General features: G+C 39.2%; 2 protein-coding genes across 2 annotated transcripts in view; one reads left to right on the forward strand and one right to left on the reverse strand.

Moving 5' to 3' along the window:
* kif11 (kinesin family member 11) overlaps positions 1–17,245 on the forward strand; it is a 376,164-nt gene that overhangs the window by 7,497 nt on the left and 351,422 nt on the right. The gene's annotated exons all lie outside the window — the stretch shown is intronic.
* Positions 1,094–9,997, reverse strand: LOC143746946 (leucine-rich repeat transmembrane protein FLRT2). Its single transcript, XM_077239256.1, has 2 exons — positions 9,697–9,997; positions 1,094–7,212 (listed from the first exon to the last, which is right to left on the reverse strand). The coding sequence occupies exon 2, from the start codon at positions 6,789–6,791 to the stop codon at positions 4,803–4,805; it is 1,989 nt and encodes a 662-aa protein (XP_077095371.1). The 5' UTR covers positions 6,792–7,212; positions 9,697–9,997; the 3' UTR covers positions 1,094–4,802.

Consider the following 17,245-nt stretch of genomic DNA (forward strand, 5'->3'; position numbering starts at 1 on the left):
CAGTGGTCGTGGGTGGAACATGAGCAATATGACATCATATTGCTCAGAAAATCCTGTGTTTACACTTTTTTAGGATTAAAAAAAATGAGTGAATGGATTTTTTTCATTGTATGGTGGTTGTGTCCACACCCTACAAAGACACATTTATATGCAAATACCATATATTATATCATAATATCATAATATATATAATTTATCATAATATGGACTATATTATATATTATTTTATATTAACTTGCATACTATTTAAGTTGGCATCTGGTTGCTATAAATTGGAAAGTTTTTAACATTTATGCTTTTTTTAAAGAAACAACACAATATTTTTTTCATTAGTGCACATTAGCCACACGTGCTGTCAATTCATCCTTTAACTATACGTACAATTGTATTAGTTCTAGAAGAAAAAAAAAAGCCTGTGGTGAAGAGAATAGCCTTCAGAGATGGGCATGTGGACACTACAGCAATAATAATGGAATTGCCATTTGAATTGATTGTAATGAAGCGTGCAGTCAGATGGTTCTCTCCAATGTTTGTTTATGATTACAAATGGGTGCTGCTCTGAACCCAGTGACTGAACTCATAAAGCAGTTCGGCACTCCTGGCCTTTCCCTGGGTCTCTGCGGTGGGACAGCAAGAGGTAAAGAATGATAGTTTATTCTCTAGCTCATTTAGAGCTGACCACACAGCTGGAGGGCCCAGATGTACTGATTTAATGGCTAATTACTGTCTCGCACACACACTGCCTGATGAGAGTGAAAGGTCATGCTGTGGAGCTCCGGGTGTGAGTTTATTGTGTTATTTATGCATGTAAATTATTAGCCACAAAATTGCACTACTCAGATACTGTGAAGCCAAACTAATGATGCAATCCATCAAAAAAAATAACCTAGTTCTATCCATATGATGCAATTGTATAGGTCCTTTTAGAAAGAAAGAAAGAAAATTATTATATGTATTATATATTTGATTAACCATGATTGTCCAAGAATAGTTTCTTTCTTAATTTCATTGAATATTTTTACTAATACTTCAAGTGCTTGCTATAATTATTATTATTTACAATTTTTGGTGAAACTTTAAAATAAAAATAAAATATTTATTGTTTATAGAGTAATGCAGGAATGACGTATTTTTGTAGGCCAAACCCGGAATAGAGTTAGCATTTTGGCTCTTCTGGTTTAATTATCCTGAAGTCAATGGGGGGTTTTTTTATAGGTTTTTGGTTAATACTTGAAATAAGGTCTGTGGAACACAAGCTCAAGATAGTTTCACATTTTATTCTACTTTATTACATGGCTCTTTGGAATACTTGATTCTGATTGGTCAATCGTGCCATGCACAGGCTCATCAGGGTCACTGTCACTGAAGTCGGCACTGTGCATTTGATAGGAACAGATTTTCCCAAGTGGAAGTTTGGCATTTGGTGAGCTAATAAAATATAAAAACTCAAATCTATATTTTGTATACAGTTATTTAATTATGTCATCCGGTATCATGGAGCTGCCATTTTGAGATGATTGTTTTGTACACTGTAATGGATTATAACAAAACAGGTGTGATTTTAAAACAGTTTAATCTCAAATCAATAACTCTTATCCCCATAATCACACCGAACAGGTTAACTCATCTACGCACTAGTCTGCTTTCACAGCCTCATTGTGTTTATAATCGCGCTCTAACTCACACTCCCAGGGAATTTATTTTTAAACAAAGACTGAAAGAGTTGTCGGAAGCTCAGTGATGGTGACGTTGAAGTCGAGCGACTGTGGTGTAGTTTGTTTATAGCCTTCGTTTAGCTTTATTTCTGCCGAATGTATTTAGGCTTCAGAATTCATAAAAGTCGTGTTTATTTGTGAAAATTATCACAATGAATGAAACGTGTAAGAATCATAAGATGCAAAAATCCTATTGGGTTTTTTTGCAAGGAGGTCCATCAGCCAGAAACTGAAACCTCCCTGGGGGCCGCCATTGTAGCAGACCATCACCTGCAGTTAGCATTCCATTGACTCCCATACATTTTGGCGTCACTTTGGCGAATGACTTTACATTTGAGGTGTCCAAAAACTTAATTTGTCCATTATATATTTCTAAAGAAACACAACAATGTATAAAAGAATCCATTACTTTGTATCTTACGTTACGGCCTCGTAGAAGCAGTTTTTGTAAAAATAGGCTAATGATTGCATCGGGGGGACATGGAGGCATAAAGTCAAGGGAGAAGCCCATGGATAGAGAGTCCATAAAAGCAACGGGACAAAATATTTCAACGTTTTTGAGGAATTAGGTGATTTGATTTGGCACAGCTACTAGAAGATTTAAAACTGTCAGACAGGTTGCTCACGTCACATCTACGTCGTCATGCTCAGTTTGAGCCTGCGCAGTGCGCTCAGCCATCAGCAAGTGCTTCTAATGGGCTTCACTTTTCTCCGTTGAAATCAAGTGGGTCGCTGTGTCCATTTCTTTTACTGTCCATTCTATGTTTTTTTGTTGTTGAGGGAACCAAGGTGATGCTAACATCCAGGTTGGCCTACAAAAAAACGTCATCTATAAGTTGCACCCACTCTATAGACCTTATGTAGCCCCGCCCCTTTCAGCGCTGTGCTTATTGTCTTCTGTATTTTGGCTTGTATTTCCACACAATGACTGTAAGATCTTACGGATTTATGAATCGTTTTAAAATCATCACGATCTATTGACATTTGTTATGACATCCGCTTCAGACATTACAGTCCTCGGGATAACTTTTGTTAACTCTACAATAAGTAAATACACTTCACCAGCTAAATACTCTATTCGACAGCAATGCTATAGAAATATACATAGCAAAAACTGAAGTTCAAAGACAAAATTCTAAAGATGGCAGCGCGCTTGTTTGTCTGACACATAAGGACTATTACTCGGGTTTCTGGAATATGTGAACTTGATTGTTCACTTGCACCATTCAAAACTCTGATTTTTACTCATAATTACTGTCATCTATGGCAACGCTGTATAAGAGTAGGTTCATCCACGTAACTGAAACTGCCGCTTTCATGTCTGTTGTATCACACCACGGATTCGCTCTCGCTTGCTTTGGACAAAAAACCCCCTGCAACTGCAGTCATGTTTCACTTATCGATTGTTAAGGCAATATGAATTAATAAATAATTTCAACTCTAGGTACAATGCACAAACAGTGCATACTAATTTTACAAAATGTATTAATCCAGGTTAATAATAATAATTTCTACATTCAATGTATTTAATACAATACATTTTTGACATTTCAAGTTATAGCCTATTAATTAACATTTAACCTTTGTTTTATAAATGCTATAAAACACATTTTTGTTTGTTAGGTTTGTGATATCAAATGCATTAACCAATGTTAACAAATGGAACCTTATTGTAAAATGTTGCCTATTTTTTTTAAACAGAGGAAAACATGTTTGAGAAGATTACTGATCAATCACACGCATGACACACTGACCAATGAGCCAATCATTATGTGAGTTATAGGTGCTTGTAAATTGCTTCATGCATACATACCATGAATGTTATAAGCACTTTAGCCATAAAGAGACAGAACTGCATGTATAGCATCATATGTTCATGCGGAGAATGGCCAGACCAGGCGAAGAGTTGTCGTAAAACTGGTTAGTGGTAGTATTAGCTCTAGAGTCTTGTTTATTGCTGTGCTATGGCTCATTGACACCTGCTCAGAGCTCTGAGAAGATCTCATTTCAAAGCCATTATAATGCTGCAGTCTTCACTTGCTGCTGGAGAGTGGGGGTGCGAAAGCTGGGAAACAATAACAAAGTAACATGCCTAAATGCATAATTCGAGCAAACTTAAAAATTGTTGTGGGGCATGAGGTTTTTAAAGGACATATTGGAAAGGGTTTTAGTTCCGATAAATACTTCCAGACTTTAATTTTGTTCAATCATCTTCTGTTTTTTTAAGCATGTATGCAGTATACTTTTTAGAGAGATTGATTAGTACAGTAATCTAATTACACTGTTGAAGATGTAATTAATTACTTTTTAGATTAACTTGCCCAACACTGCCTGTAACATGTTGACTTGACTTTGTATTTGTAAAGACCTTTCTAACCAAAATGTATGCCATACACAAATGCCTTAAAATTATGCTATTCTTATGCAAACATAGAATTACAGCACTAAATACTAAATATTCTAATGTTCAGATATTTTGCTCCTTGAAGCAGATCTGCTGCAGTATGAGGCATCTGTTAGGATGTTTTATATCTCTGCACAGGAAGACTGCTGAGGAAATCAATCCTGATGCTGAATTTCCTAATATCATTCTAGTCCTGTATCAACCAAGGTTTGTTTGTGAACTGAGCTGTTACGTAAATATGTGAGATGCTGGATCAAAGAGTATAGCTTGAAATCTCAAACTAATAGTGGTGATGAAAACAGATGCCACCATGTGGTGATAGTGAGAACTGCCTTCTCATCCTCACTCCTTTAAACCTTTAAACAAACACACTGTCCTTCCATTCGTTCATTTCCTACTAATAACTTATAAGTAAATTATAAAGAAAATGGGCACTTGACATTCATTTGTGCTTAAAGATTGCAGGTTGCTAAGATCCACTTACTATTATTTTTATGAGCTTGGATTGTAGAAACAGAACATAGAAAGTAAATATTCATAAATCATTTTAGTTTTACTAAGCGATAAAAAAAGAAGGCGAAATTGTTCAGAATATAAATTACATATTTTACAACCTGTCTTTTGAATTACAGTGCGTTAAAGAGTCAGATCTAAATACAAAGGACGTTATCTGTTTAAAATCCTCATTTATGGCATGTATCAGATTCTGGAACACTGTTTTTGCAGTACGCTGTGCTATTGTTTCTCCTTTGAGAGTCTGTGTATCCAACACCCCCATTAGGGGTGTAAATCGGTTGAATGTGAAAGTCCCCTTTGAGCAGCTGTTCATTATTCAAAGAAACTATCTGAAAGCTAGTCTCAGTCATTTCCAGAATAGAGTTATCCTTTTTAGTCCCTGCTTCGCAGTAGTCGTCTTTTCTTCTGCCCCGACTGTATTTCCATTTTGACGAATCTGACCTTTCCTTCTTGTGCATATGCCAGCAGAATATGCTCAACAGGACCACCAGAACCACAAGCACCGCCCCGCCAATCAGGCCAGCCAGGAGGAAAGGCGAGCTGGGGTCCTGCTGGGTCGCCTGCTCGGGGCCAGTGGTGTTATCACCGGAGTCAAAGGAAGTGGACTTCGTCATCACCTCTGAGCAAATTGTATCGTCTCCTGGGTGGTAACTGTTGAACGCGTCCAGCGGATCTACGCAAATACGATATGTGGACCTGGGCTCCAGGTTTGCCAGTGCGATTCCCTCACGTTCGCCCTCCACAAGTGACTCCTGCATGGGGCCTGTTATCAAACTGTGACTCAGCTTGACCCAGGTCACCTTATAGGCTGTGACGGCGAATGTCGATACCCAGCTTACCTGAATGCATGAACGGTTTAGCACTGCAAAGGAAACGCGCAGTGACTCCTGCCTCGGGCCAACTGGGTGGTTCGTCCTCTGTTCCCTGTCTTCGCCTGCATTCGGAGGGAGAAGTGTGAGAGGCGAAGGGGTGGGTGTAGGCCGGGAGCGTGCGGGTGTGAAGGCCGTTTGAGTGGCTGACTCAGCGGTGGAGGCGGGGAGCAGTGTGGGCTGTGGGACTGTGGCGGTGCTGTTAGGACACTGGATGAGCTCCAGGGTTAACTCTCTGATTACCATGCCACGTACCCTCTCTGGTTTCTGGCACATGAAGCCACGGACATTGAGGGTAGCTGGCAGGGACTTTAACCACAGTATGACCCATTTAATGTTGCAGTCACAGAGCCAAAGGTTGTTTCGAACAGTGAGCTGTCTCAGGCTGCGGAGGCCGTCAAAGACCCCCTGTGTGAGAGACTGCAGCTGGTTGTTTGAAATATCCAGTCTCTCCAAGCGATGAAGGCCATGAAAGGCTGTCAAAGGAATCTCATTCATCTGATTATCCTGCAAGTTGAGCTTGACTAGAAACTCGGCAGGCAGATAAGGAGGAGGAACCGTGAGGGAGTTACGCGCCATCGACAGCGTTTTGAGATTTACGAGGGTCTGGAGAGCCTCGGGGGCGATGCCCTCGTCCGTGAGCAAGTTCCCATCCAGGAGGAGGCGTTCGAGGCCCGTCACATTCTCAAACGCATCCTCGGCTATAATTGCAATGCGGTTCTCGTCCAACCGCAGCTCTCTCAGCTCCTCGGGGAGCCCGATGGGGACGCTGCTCAGGTGGTTCTTGGTGAGGAAAAGAGTCTTGAGACTGATGGCCTCCCTGAAGGCCCCCTCCTCCACACCCACGGTGGAGATGGAGTTGTCATCCAGATAGAGCTCCTCCAGGCGTAGCAGCTGTGCGAGGGCAGCCCGGGACACAGTCTGAATGTTATTCTCCTGCAGGTGGAGCACCCGCACATTTTTGGGAAGATTGACAGGGAATTCGTCAAGCTGGTTGCCATAGAGATACACCGTCTCCACAGAGGCAACGTTGTGCATTTCCAGGGGAAATCCAGCATTGTTGATTTGATTGTTGTGGAGGTAGAGGGTCTTATAACCCTCTCCTAGCCCCAGAGGCACTGACATTAGACTCCTCTCGTTGCAGTAAACAAAGGTCCTGTCACACCGGCACTCCTCTGGACAGGTTGTGGCCCAAGAGAAATGCATGTGAAGACCCAGAAGTATCGGTATCCACGGGCTGATCAAAGTTGGCAGGTCTTTATTCCACATTCGGATCTGTACCTCCATTTTGTAAGACCTTGCAAACTTTTTGACAACAACAGTGCACGTAATTAAAAAGGGTGAAAAATAATAAAAAATAAAATCCACCACACTTGAGTTCTTAGAAGCTTGCTTTGGTAGCGAGTATGCGATGTTGTAGTCGCTGGGTAATCCTCCTGTAATTGCCTGTCCTAAGCTCCCCAACACAAGAGCAATAGTCTCATTAACTCGTGCAACTCCCTCTCATCCCTCCGTCCATGCTCGAGCTGGAAATGATAGCAGAGCTCATCACATTGTCACTCTGAGTTTAGGGAGGGACGATTTCAAAGTGTGTGGCCCAGAGCAGCGAGTATGGAGGGCTCATCGGAGATGACCTCCTCTCTCGTCGCAGCTGGACGATTCCCGTAAGGCACGACCTTCCTCACAGGGAGCATTTTGAGCCGCTTACCTATTTTAACAGAAAATAAAAATAAATGAGATGTTATTTCAATGTCAAAACTCTGCCAAAAGCGCATTGTTATGACAATGTCAAAACCGTCTAACAAATGTAAATGCCTCTTAGTATCTGCATATGTTTTACTTTTGAAAGGAAAATGTGTGTCACAAAAATTAGGTTTTAATAGCAGTCAAGTGAAGTAACACATTATTTCAGTTACTCTTTTGCATTAAGAGCAATAATCCACTTAGATTTGTGGGTTACAGTGACTTCTTTTTTTTTTACCATACCCAATCTCCTTATTTGTGGCAAAATCATTGTTACACACAGATTCAAGAGGGATTATTGCAACATTACTATGATTAAATACACTGTTTAAATCTTTTTAGTTCAATAAAGAGTTAAATGTATTATTATAATAATTCTCAGAGTAAACTATTTTTCCTCTAAGTACCTAATATAATTCAGTACCTTGACTGCAGAATGTTTACGTTTGCCAAGCAACATGGCAACTTGCTCCGTTAATAATAAATATTGAATGTGTAAATGTGGCTCATCCGATAGATTTTGGCTCATCCGATTTAGAGTTTGAAATGTTTACATAGTAAATATTAAGAAAAAGAGATATAAATAACAGCTAACATTAAAGCAGGACACTGCTCCACACTTGGTCTTCACGAGGAGAGAGTATTGTGACTGGCGACATCAGCATCTCGGCGCTCTCAGACTTGTAAAGGGCACTGAGGTGTTTAATCTGTCAAATGCCTCGATGATGGACAGGTCTGTTCTCCAATGCTCTGGCACAGAGCTCTCCTCTCAGTAATAATAATTCTGAACCTGGGGACAGTGAGAACTGCTCTATTAAATCGATGTGGAGTGCATGAGCTTGAACAGGAAAGAAAAACAGCCTTGCTCATTATACTGAATTTCAGAAATAAGTTTTGTCGTAGCCATGTTGAATATTATCTTTGCATTTTTACCTGTCAGTCTTCATTGAGGGCTCACATGTCCTCATCTACCCATCTTATTATCTGTCTGCAGTTTGTCTACTGTATTGTGTAGTCTATATCGCTCTGTAATTCTTTTGCAATATATTGTATATATTATTATATTATTATAATAAGAGATTATTAGATTATTATATATATATATATATTATATTTCTTACACATGTTTTGCACATGCAGTTTCACACACACACACACACACACACACACACACACACACACACACACACACACACACACACACACACACACACACAGTAAAAACTGTATATTTTATACCCTAACCCTAGACCTACCCATCACAGAAAAAAAATCTACATTTTTAGATGTTCAAAAAACATCACTTAGTATGATTTATAAGTTTTTTTCCTCATGGGTACCAAAAAATGTCCCAACAAAGACAAGGATTTAAGATATTGCCATCTTTGTGTGGACATTTTGTCGTATAGGGTTTGCCAAGACCACAGGAGTCTCTTGTACACTACAATTTCAACTGGCCTTGTTGTATGTACAACTTCTATTCTATTCTATTATTTTCTAAAATGTTGTACCTTCCTTTGTGAGGAAATAGTGTATTATATCCTAGTCTTGTAAAATCTTTGCAGAGAAAAATTAACTTGCAGGCTTTTTTCATTCATTATTATACAGAGTATTTGGATTTAATCAACCAAGGTCTAATTTTATAGTGAACGCCATTTGTTCACTCCACCCATTACTTACTAGTTGGCTATATTGATCGAGGAGATAAACTATCATTATACCATGGTGCTCAGGTTTTGTTCATTATATTACTCTAAGAAAAAAAGTCTGGAAAAATCACACATGGAAGTCCTTTACATCTCACTGTTATAAACACATTTCTGAAATGTTCTGATTTACCCCTTTCTCTTCCTATTTGTGGGAGAATTTGTGTTTGACAGAACATTTGCCACTCAATAAAATGTACTATATAATTATTAGTATAATTTACTATATTAATAACCTCCAAACTTGTTAAATTTAAGCTATCCAATGGAAGTATATCAGATTGATGAGACAGTACACATATTCATGAATATGTGTACTGTTTATGCATATTTAATTAGTTATGAGGCCATTTGTTTAACTTTAATTCATCGTGGCTTTACTGCTCAACCTTTATAATTATAGTGATCAGTATATTTTAAGGCACATTGCAGATTTTAGATGTCAATATAGGCTAATATATTAGCAGTAAAAAGTAAATGGCATAGGCTATACAGTCGTGATCGTATAAAGGCACCGAATGCCATTCCGTAATGCCTAAAACATTCAGTAGCCTAGATTTTTAGCAACCACACTTTCCATTTTTTTGTAGCCTATCATTATTTTTTAACCAACTTTTAAGAGTATTTTTACAGTGAATAAGGAATGGTAGATATAACAGCTGTTATAGCCTACAAGAAGTTTCACGCAAGTGTATGGAAACACAAACGTGTCTTTAATATCTAAACGTGTTTTTAGTCCTTACCTTTTCTGAAGAGGCTTCGACCCATCCGGACAGCATTTTAAAGCCTTAGTCTCTTCTCCAGTATGAGTTCTCAGAATAAACATCTCCCAGTTAGACTAAAAAATAATTCCAGACACCAAAAAGAGTCAGCCCGACGATCCTTTAGTCCGAGTGGTCTAATAAGATACATTTTGTCGAGCGGCTGATCCTAGGGAGGATTTGAAGTGCCTGCGCAACATGATGCGTCCAAAAGCCGCTGCTTCAATCCCGAGGATGCGCTCCCGAGTGCCGCGCTTCCCTTACCAAATGCCCTGGGCGCGCTGGAGTCCTATCCCCCCGCTCCCCCCCCTTCTCTCTCTCTCTCTCTCTCTCTCTCTCTCTCTCTCTCCCCCTCTCCCACCCCCCCCCCCCCCCTCTCTCTCACTCTCTCTCTCACTCTCTTTTCTGGCTTTCTGTTGTGCTTCCAATTCATTTATGGTTTGCTCTGCATTGCAATTATGAATTTATTTCGTTTTGTATTGAATTTGCCATAGGCTATTCAATGTTTTTTTTGTTGTTGTAGAATTTCCTAATAGATATGCACAATTAATCGACAAATAAGCAATATCATGGTTGATATTACAACTACAGAATTCAGTTTAAATCTACTCTCAGTTTGTCATAGTTTTCTGTTTACAATGTGTTTTTGCAGCGTTGAGCATTGCAACCAATCACAGACCTGTTCATAAAGCAATGCAAATTCAACAGCCAATCCGAGGCGTTTAAATTAGTCTACAAGGCTAATTATTAGTTACATTATCAATAACGTCCACTGTTAAGATTTTATCATTCATTTATGGTTTGTAATGAAATTATTATTATTTTGTAATAATCATGCAGCCCTATTTTCTGTTTCTTATAGCCTATTGCATGTTGAATTGGATCTATGATAGGTGAATGAAAGTGCATCAGTGTGATTTTTGCCAATTTTGGCAAACATGAGTGAGTTTTTGAAAGGCAGGGTATTGTTGGTTCAGGGTATCGTTTTCTATCTCTCCTTGCTTGTTAATGTTAGCCTATTATACAAGCCCTGGATTATTTGGAGCTGGGTATGTCCAACAGAATCTTACAGATTTGTAAAAAAAAAAAAAAAAAAAAATTGGCAAATTGGTTGCTAATTTCGTATGAAAAAATATGATTCCATTCGTTCGTTTTTGTCAAGTGATGCCCACTGCAGAGCCATCCAGCTCTCCCTCTCTGGGCGCCATGAGTGGAGCTTGATCCAGTCTAACTCCATCTCTGTGGACCTAATGGGTGGAGCTTAAGTTAATTAGGTTTAGGGATAGCTAAAGGTTAGAATTAGGGTGTGCTGGACCTTCAAGCTCCACCCATTACATCTGGCGATGGGAAGCTGGACATCAAGCTCCACCCATTTGCTCTGCAGTGAGCAGCCTCTCCTTTTTGTTCAATCCTCTTACACCTCACGATTAGTTTTAGGGAGCTTCATGCTTACTTTTTTTTCTAAAAATCTTTCATATCTGTACAAATCAGATAGTAGGAATTTATATGAAAATACTTAAAGGTATAGCGGAGGATTTTCTTTTTCCGGGTGGGTAGCCTATACTATTGGTCCACCTAAGTGTCAATCATTCTGGTGATATGTTTACGTAAGGCCGTCGTACGTGCTCGTCCCTTCTGCGCATGCACACTTTCAGGTGTATTATGTGTGATGAGTTACGGTTTCAGCCATTCCTTTGAAAATGGCTGAGGGTCGAAAGAGAAAAAATGTATACGAAGTGTATGATAAGAAGAGAAAGGCCTCAGAATATAGAAACAAGACCAGAGTGATTTTGGGTGAATATTTCACACGCTGGCGTGCGCTAAAAGCACAGGTTGTGCTTCCCACTGATGCCGCAGTCGCAAAGATTCTACTAGACAGGTAAAGTTTGTCATACTATTTGGAGAAATTCATTTAAAATCACTGCTAGTAAAAGTTAATGTAAGCTATGATTAGCGATGCTAGCCCTGGCACAAGTCATGCACCGTGTAGACACGGTAAACATCTCAATTTCTCTAAAGTAGCCTTATGACCAAATGGTAAATGGTATCACGCTGAAATATTCTAAAACCTTGTGTGTTCATTTTCGATAATTACAATGTGTTCACCATAGTATTTATTACACAAATGCAACAAGCTACTTCTCCATTGCATATCATGTCTTGAGTCCTCGGTCACTCAACACATTTAATAGGCGCGTGTGCATTTTTAAAAAAAATTGGAGAGGGCGGGTCTTCTCTAAAACTCGGAAAGATCCTCCGCTATACCTTTAAGTTTTTTCAGGAGATCAGGTTGGTTTCACTCACCATTGAGTAGGGAGTGGAAAGTGATCAACCAGGAGAGGTCCTGGAGCTGAGTGAACACAGAACACATTGAGCTGGAAGTGGAAGGGTGCTTCTCAATCGGAAGGCTGTGAATCGGAAGTGTTATCAAATGGTCTTCAAGTGCATAAGAGTTGGAGAAAGCAAATGCCACATGCTAAGATGAAACACTCACATAATAAGGGTTCAGCTTCATCAGCTATCATGATTTATTCAAATGGTGCCATAAGATGAAAAAAAAAATCAAAATCAAAAGATATTTTACCCGAAAGTTGTTGTTTTTTCCTGACTGCAATCCTTTTGCAAAGAAAAGTTTTCTGCTTACGGGTCATGAGAGGCGAGAGTGATCTCGATCTAGTGAGCGATGAAAGATCATAACACGTTTCCTTCTGTGGCTCAAAAAAGGAACCGCCTCTTCCCTCAGAGCAAAGGCGAAGGATACGCACGCCCCTTTAATGAACCATCAAACCAATACCGATTTGTTCTTCCTGACATAAAGCACACGGACATGAATCTGCTCTCTTGAATTTTAAGATCAGCCCTTTAATCTTTTTATGCTTTTTGCCTCACAATATACATCAGACAAATTCTGTACTATTATTGGCTTTCTGCTATTTAGTTACAGTTATGTTTACCCAATCAGTGGCAGAGGATATAAGGGAAACCTGTAGATGATGAGAGGATAGCATAATTGATAGTTTATGGATAAGAATCACAACAGCCTGGTTAAGGCAAGCCTGATCAATTTCTTATCAATTTAAATGTATTAGTCACAAATGACAGCAGAGACTTTGGGACTTCCAACCAATCATGACAATCATAGACAGCAGCCTTTTGAACACAAATTGGATATCAAAGAATGCACACAACCCCACAACCACACCGCATTATTTATATTATGTTTCTTATTGCACATTATTTGTATCTGCCGTCTTTCTTTTTCTATTTGAAGTCGTGTTCGGTTTCTTAGTCCTGATCATGCATTCTCAACAACTGTTGATTTTTCTGACACGAACTCTGTCTACAAAATGCTAAATTTCAATTCATAATATTCATTGGACATTAATTAAATTATTTCACGATATGCATCCACAAATTAATGCATTATGAATTAGCTTTTGGCTTGGTGTGGGTAGTGCTTATAACAGACAAGATTATGCTGATGAAAGCTTGAAACAGATGCGTGCCCTACTGGAGAGAGGAAAACAAACAAAAAAATAAATTTAAAAATAACATGTTCACTATATTTTGCAGAGTTCTGGCAATGGTGTCTCATTATTTTGTGCTTATACCAAGAAATCCTCCTACAGACAGGTAACATTGCCTATAAGCTGCAGGTTAGTACTTATATAGGGAAGAATATGCTAACTTTATTTGACCTAACTTTTTTTTAGAACACAAAAGACACTATAATTGGATCGTAAGTTAGCCATGAATAGTTTTTGAGAGTGAATGCTATAAAATGTGTTTTTTAATAAGAGAATATTTGAAACTATAAAGTTTACTCTTTGAGGTAGCTGCAAGTTAGCCAAGGGAGGTCAATGACAGACTCGTAGTCAAATACAAAGCCTCTTTTTGTGTGTGTCTCTCTGTTAAGAAACAAAAAGAACACTGAGAACACATTAAGTTACTCGAGTTAGGGAGAAAAACAAACATGTTTGTCGGAGCCATGGAGCTGAGAAGCGGTGTGGCCAAACGCACGTTCAATCACCAGCCGAGTTATTTAATCAGCACTTCTCCCAGCTTGAAGCAAATTAGCAGGACAACAGAAAAAGCCAACTCTGCAGTGTGTTGTAGCAGATAGCTGCCCTTCTTCATGCATCTCCGGCTGCAGGAGCTCTGAATGGCAAACAGATAGTCATAGGAAGACTTGTCATAGGCAGCAGTGGGAGGTCAGGGGCCACACTGATTTTAGCTTGTTTCCCCAGTTTAGCCTCAGTAACCTCTTTGCTCACTTTTAAAATAAATGGATTTCTGTGGGTCCAAAATCTAAGAGCACTTATGAAGTTGTATATAGCTTTTTTATGTTTTGATATAGAAAAATGACTTGAATACATTGTGTAAATGTTTTTGATTATAGGTGTGCTCAATTATACAAAATATCATTTTTATATTGTGCTGCAACCCATTATAAGGCTGAAACAGAAAGTAATTCAGCTGTCATGTGACAAGTAAACCACTCATTTAGACCCCTGTGCTCTGGGGCTGCGTAGCCACTGACCAATCAGAGTGCCTATGATGGCCCCTGTCTACCACCAAATGCGCCTACAATGGGCACGTGATCGTCGAAACTAGACCTTAGAGCAGTGGAAGAAGGTTGCCTTTCAAATTCCCTAGATCTCAATCCAATTTAGTATCTGTGGGATGTTCTGGAGCAACAAGCTATCAATCTATCAATCTATCAATCTATCTATCTATCTATCTATCTATCTATCTATCTATCTATCTATCTATCTATCTATCTATCTATCTATCTATCTATCTATCTATCTGTCTATATCCATCTATCTATGTATCTATCTACATTTATTTGTATAGCGCTATATTTGTATACATATTTTATTCGTATAATACATATCGTTTCAAAGCAGTCTTACAGAAACATTAACTAAAATACAATATATATAATATTATATTATATCAGTAATGAACTGTGCTTGAACCTTGGCCCTCTCACCCCCTCCCCTCGTCAGGAAAAAAGTCAGTCTAAAATCAGCCTATAACTTACTAATACTGCATTTACCTTTGACAAGAAATGCCACACTAAATATCAGAGTGAGCGTGAGAGTTATCACCAAAATTAAACTAAATGCAATAAAATGCAAATCTTCATTACAAAGAATTGCATCATCATCACACAATAAGTGGATTAGGATATGGTGACAACTGGCCACAAAACCAACAAAATTTAATGTAAGCAGACACATCATGACAACGCTCAGACCAAAGCACATTATAGCGACAGACACTTCCGTATATTGATAGTAAATCATATCATTAGACTGGCATGTATGTAACAGATCGTATTGTTATTTTTTTGGATGTTTTTTTTTTTTTTTTACTGTTCTGCAGAATTATTCTCTTTTAATAATCTGGAGAAGATTGTTCATGTCTGTGTGTCTTCTCGTTTGGATTATTGTAACACGTTATACCTGTGTGAGTCAGGCCTCCCTCTCTCGCCTGCAGCTGGATCAGAACTCAGCTGCTTTTAACCTGGCACCAAAAAAAGAGACCATATTACTCTTGTACTGATTTCATTACGGTTACCAATTCGATACAGAATCCAGTATAAAGTGTTATTATATGTTTTTAAATATCTCAATGGCTTAGCACCAGAGTATATATCTGATTTAATTAGTTAACCTGTGAGATCTCTTCGCTCCAATGATCAACTGTGTCTGACGCTCACTCGATTGAGCTTGAAATTCTGTGGCAGCTCCTAGACTCTGGAATGAGCTCCCATTGCCCTCAAAAAGATATCCTACTCAAGGGTCATTTCAGAGGGTGTTAAAAACATATTTATTTTCCTTAGCTTTTAATAATGTGTTGTAAATTGTATGTATGTTTGGTTGCATGCATTTGTTTATTTTTGTTATTCTCATATACAGCACTTTGGTACCCTACTCTAGCGAGACGCGGGAATTCATTCGACGTGCGACTCTCTCGGTGCATCATGGGTATTCTCTAGCCAAAGCTGGACCACCAATCACAGAGCTGAAAGCATCATAATATGGAAAAAAATCCAATATGGAGAAAATGGAAGTCTACACAGAAATCCCAATATAGGACCCCACTGTACATCTCAGAGTTCGAACTTGTAATACTGAATGTAAGAACATTTTAAGAAGAATATTTGTACTGGCCTAACATTTATTTTTCATGTGTATGTGTAAATGTATGCATGTATGTTTGTATGTATGACTGAATATAATAGTTAAATATAATAAAGCTTTTATTTTCTTTGAATAAGCATATCAGAGAACAAGTAGCTTATTGCAGGCGCAAGGACAGTCACCAGGCTCACTGACGCCTAGCTCGAGAAAGTGAGAGCTGAGATGTGCGACTCACAGTCTGAGTCGACCATTTGTCATGCTGATGATTGGCATTATCATTGAGTTCATTCTGGAGGGCTGACCCAGATGGCCAGTGCCAGTACTTGCTACACTCCAGTGAATCTGAGACAGCCCTGGTTGAGAAGGGGACTCGGGCTGGTGATGGAAGGGGGGGTGCTCGCTCTCCATCTCATCAGAGTCATGCCTTGGAGCCTGGCTGTTCTTCCAACATTACCACTCAGACAGGAAGAGACTGTTAATGACTACATATGCCATTGTGAAACAAAGAGCACCTTGCAAATATTTTAATACACCCTACGCTCACTCTCTCCCCTAATGGGGATACAACCGAACAAGACCTAATGAGTGTCCTTGAGGTGTTTAATTATTTTTAAAGGGACTGTACGAAGAGACTTTTTTTTGGTCCAGTCTTGAAGTAACCTAATATTTACCACCCCCATAATTGGGATCATCTGTCATCATTATCCATACTTAACTCTGATGAGTCAATGTGCAATGAGAGGGGTAGTTTCGCTTAATCATCAGTGTCAAAGATCCACAGAAACCTGTTACGTTTTGTGTAACTTTCATTATTCCTTATGGCATCAATGAGGCAGAAAAGACCTCTCATTCTGCTGGTCCATTTGCCGATTTCAGTCCGGCATACTTCTTTGTTCCCCTTCCATGCTGCCACAGCCATTGAGCAAGAGGAAATCAGTTCTGCCTCTGTCAGACATCCACTCTGCCAAATGTAGCTTAGCCTCAAAATCGACAGCAGCAGTGGTAGAAAGTAAAAACTCTCTTTTCTTTGCCAGATGTGAATCTTTTCACTTGGCCCATCGCACTTCTTCGCACACCTCTGGCTGCCAGAGTAACTAGGCCAATGAATGATGCTAATGTAAGCTATATTAATGAGGGGGATCGGTTTCTGCTCTAATTATTTACCATTGGGTCAGGCTAGAGGAGATAATTCTTCCTCAGGTGGCACGAGGCCGAATGTTGGCGTCTGCCACCCCGGCTATGATTAATTGAAACATACCCGTGCAAATGAATCACATATGGTCAATATCTTCACACACAAGTTCAACATTAGACAGAGAACTTATACTTGGATGCTTGTTATTAGCATCTCAATTTATGGCCTTTTGCAGTTTTCCTCA

Source organism: Siphateles boraxobius, unplaced genomic scaffold, assembly GCF_051911475.1.
Source record: "Siphateles boraxobius isolate OS27281-9 unplaced genomic scaffold, OSU_SipBor_1 22, whole genome shotgun sequence".
NCBI lineage: Eukaryota > Metazoa > Chordata > Actinopteri > Cypriniformes > Leuciscidae > Siphateles > Siphateles boraxobius.